The sequence below is a fragment of the Sinocyclocheilus grahami genome, unplaced genomic scaffold (genome assembly GCF_001515645.1).
Source record: "Sinocyclocheilus grahami isolate Dianchi unplaced genomic scaffold, SAMN03320097.WGS_v1.1 scaffold25808.1, whole genome shotgun sequence".
Lineage (NCBI taxonomy): Eukaryota > Metazoa > Chordata > Actinopteri > Cypriniformes > Cyprinidae > Sinocyclocheilus > Sinocyclocheilus grahami.
This window is the reverse complement of record NW_015519915.1, coordinates 1-1,336: the sequence shown is the minus strand read 5'-3', so window position 1 is coordinate 1,336 and position 1,336 is coordinate 1. Positions and strand designations below refer to the sequence as shown.

At 45.6% G+C, this 1,336-nt stretch overlaps 1 protein-coding gene across 1 annotated transcript; it reads right to left on the bottom strand.

Annotated features, from left to right (window-relative positions):
- Positions 1–285: 285 nt before the first annotated feature.
- adorb1a (adenosine receptor B1a) lies at positions 286–1,329 on the bottom strand. The gene has a single exon (XM_071582366.1). The coding sequence runs from the start codon at positions 1,327–1,329 to the stop codon at positions 286–288; it is 1,044 nt and encodes a 347-aa protein (XP_071438467.1).
- Positions 1,330–1,336: the final 7 nt, after the last annotated feature.

Below are 1,336 nucleotides of genomic sequence, written 5' to 3'. Positions count from 1 at the left end.
TTTTTTTTTAAATTGCAATTTTTATCAGAAAAATTACAATTAGATTTCCCCCCCTAAATCATTCAGCCATAGTCTTAAGTCGTATTTAAAAATAGTATTTTCTCTCTCAAATGAAAGAATGTTTCACAGAAATATAAAGACAATGCACATACAAAATACAGGTCTAGTTTTACACATTAAACCACCTTAGAATTACGTTTTTAATCCCATTATTAAAATGAAGATTCTTTTCAGTTTTTTATTTGGGATTTTGTTTAATTTTTTTATTTTATTAAGTGTTATTGTTCAGGATCTTTGAGTGTTGTTGTTGTTGCCTCCTCCATCGTCATGCTGCTCATCACCATCACTGATGCCTCTGCAGCACAGGAAGATGGCCTTGAAGGCATTTCTGAAGGTTTTCATCTTGTAGGCATATAGGAAAGGGTTAACAGCTGAGTTTGCGTGGGAGAGAATAATGGCCGTTAGTAACAGCGGTAGAGGCACGGGACATGACGGACACAGCAGCAGGAAGCAGTTGATGATATGTAGTGGAATCCAGCAGGACGTGAAAAGGAAGAGGACCAGGAAGAGCGAAGTGGCCATCTTCATCTCTTTCTTCATCTTGGCTGTTCCCTCCGTGTTGGCTGCACCGCCACGCTCTGCCGCGATCCTCCTCATCTGACGTTTGACCGTGACGAAGATCTGCGCGTAGATGAGGAACATCACCACCAGGGGGGTCAGAACGCAGACGAAGAAGTTGAAGTAGACCATGTAGGTCATATCCACCACCAACACGAAGAAACAGTACCCGGACTCAGGCGGAGGCTTGTGCCAACCCATCAACGGCACCAGACCGATCAGGAAGGCCAGCGTCCAAGTGAAACACAAGACAAGCACTGCGTTGCGAGGTGTCATGAGCCGGTGGTACTGGAAGGGCATGAAGATGGCGATGTAACGCTCAATGGCAACCGCCAGCAGGCTGAAAATGGAGCTCTGGGTTAGCATGATGAGCACAGATAACATTAGCAAACACAGATACAGATTGTGCCGTGGAATGCCCAGGTCTGTCATGATGGCGCAAGGGATCGCCAGTGAACCCACACAGATATCTGCCACCGCTAATGACACCAGGAAGTAGTTCGTAACCGTTTGGAGCTTCCTGTTTAGTCCCACTGCAACACAAACTAGCAGGTTGCCCACAATGGAGAGGAGGGCTATGACAAGCTCTGCTATCATGTAAGGCAGATTTATGGATGCTAGGATGCTTGGCGCAGCTGTTGTTGTAGTAGTAGTAGTACTAGTAGTGGTGGTGGTGGTTTGTGTTAGTTTACCTTGCGTAAGTGTAGGCATGGTGGAC

What these genes read in the sequence shown, in the direction of transcription:
- adorb1a (XM_071582366.1), bottom strand. Translation starts at nt 1,329, where the DNA reads ATGCCTACACTTACGCAAGGTAAACTAACACAAACCACCACCACCACT.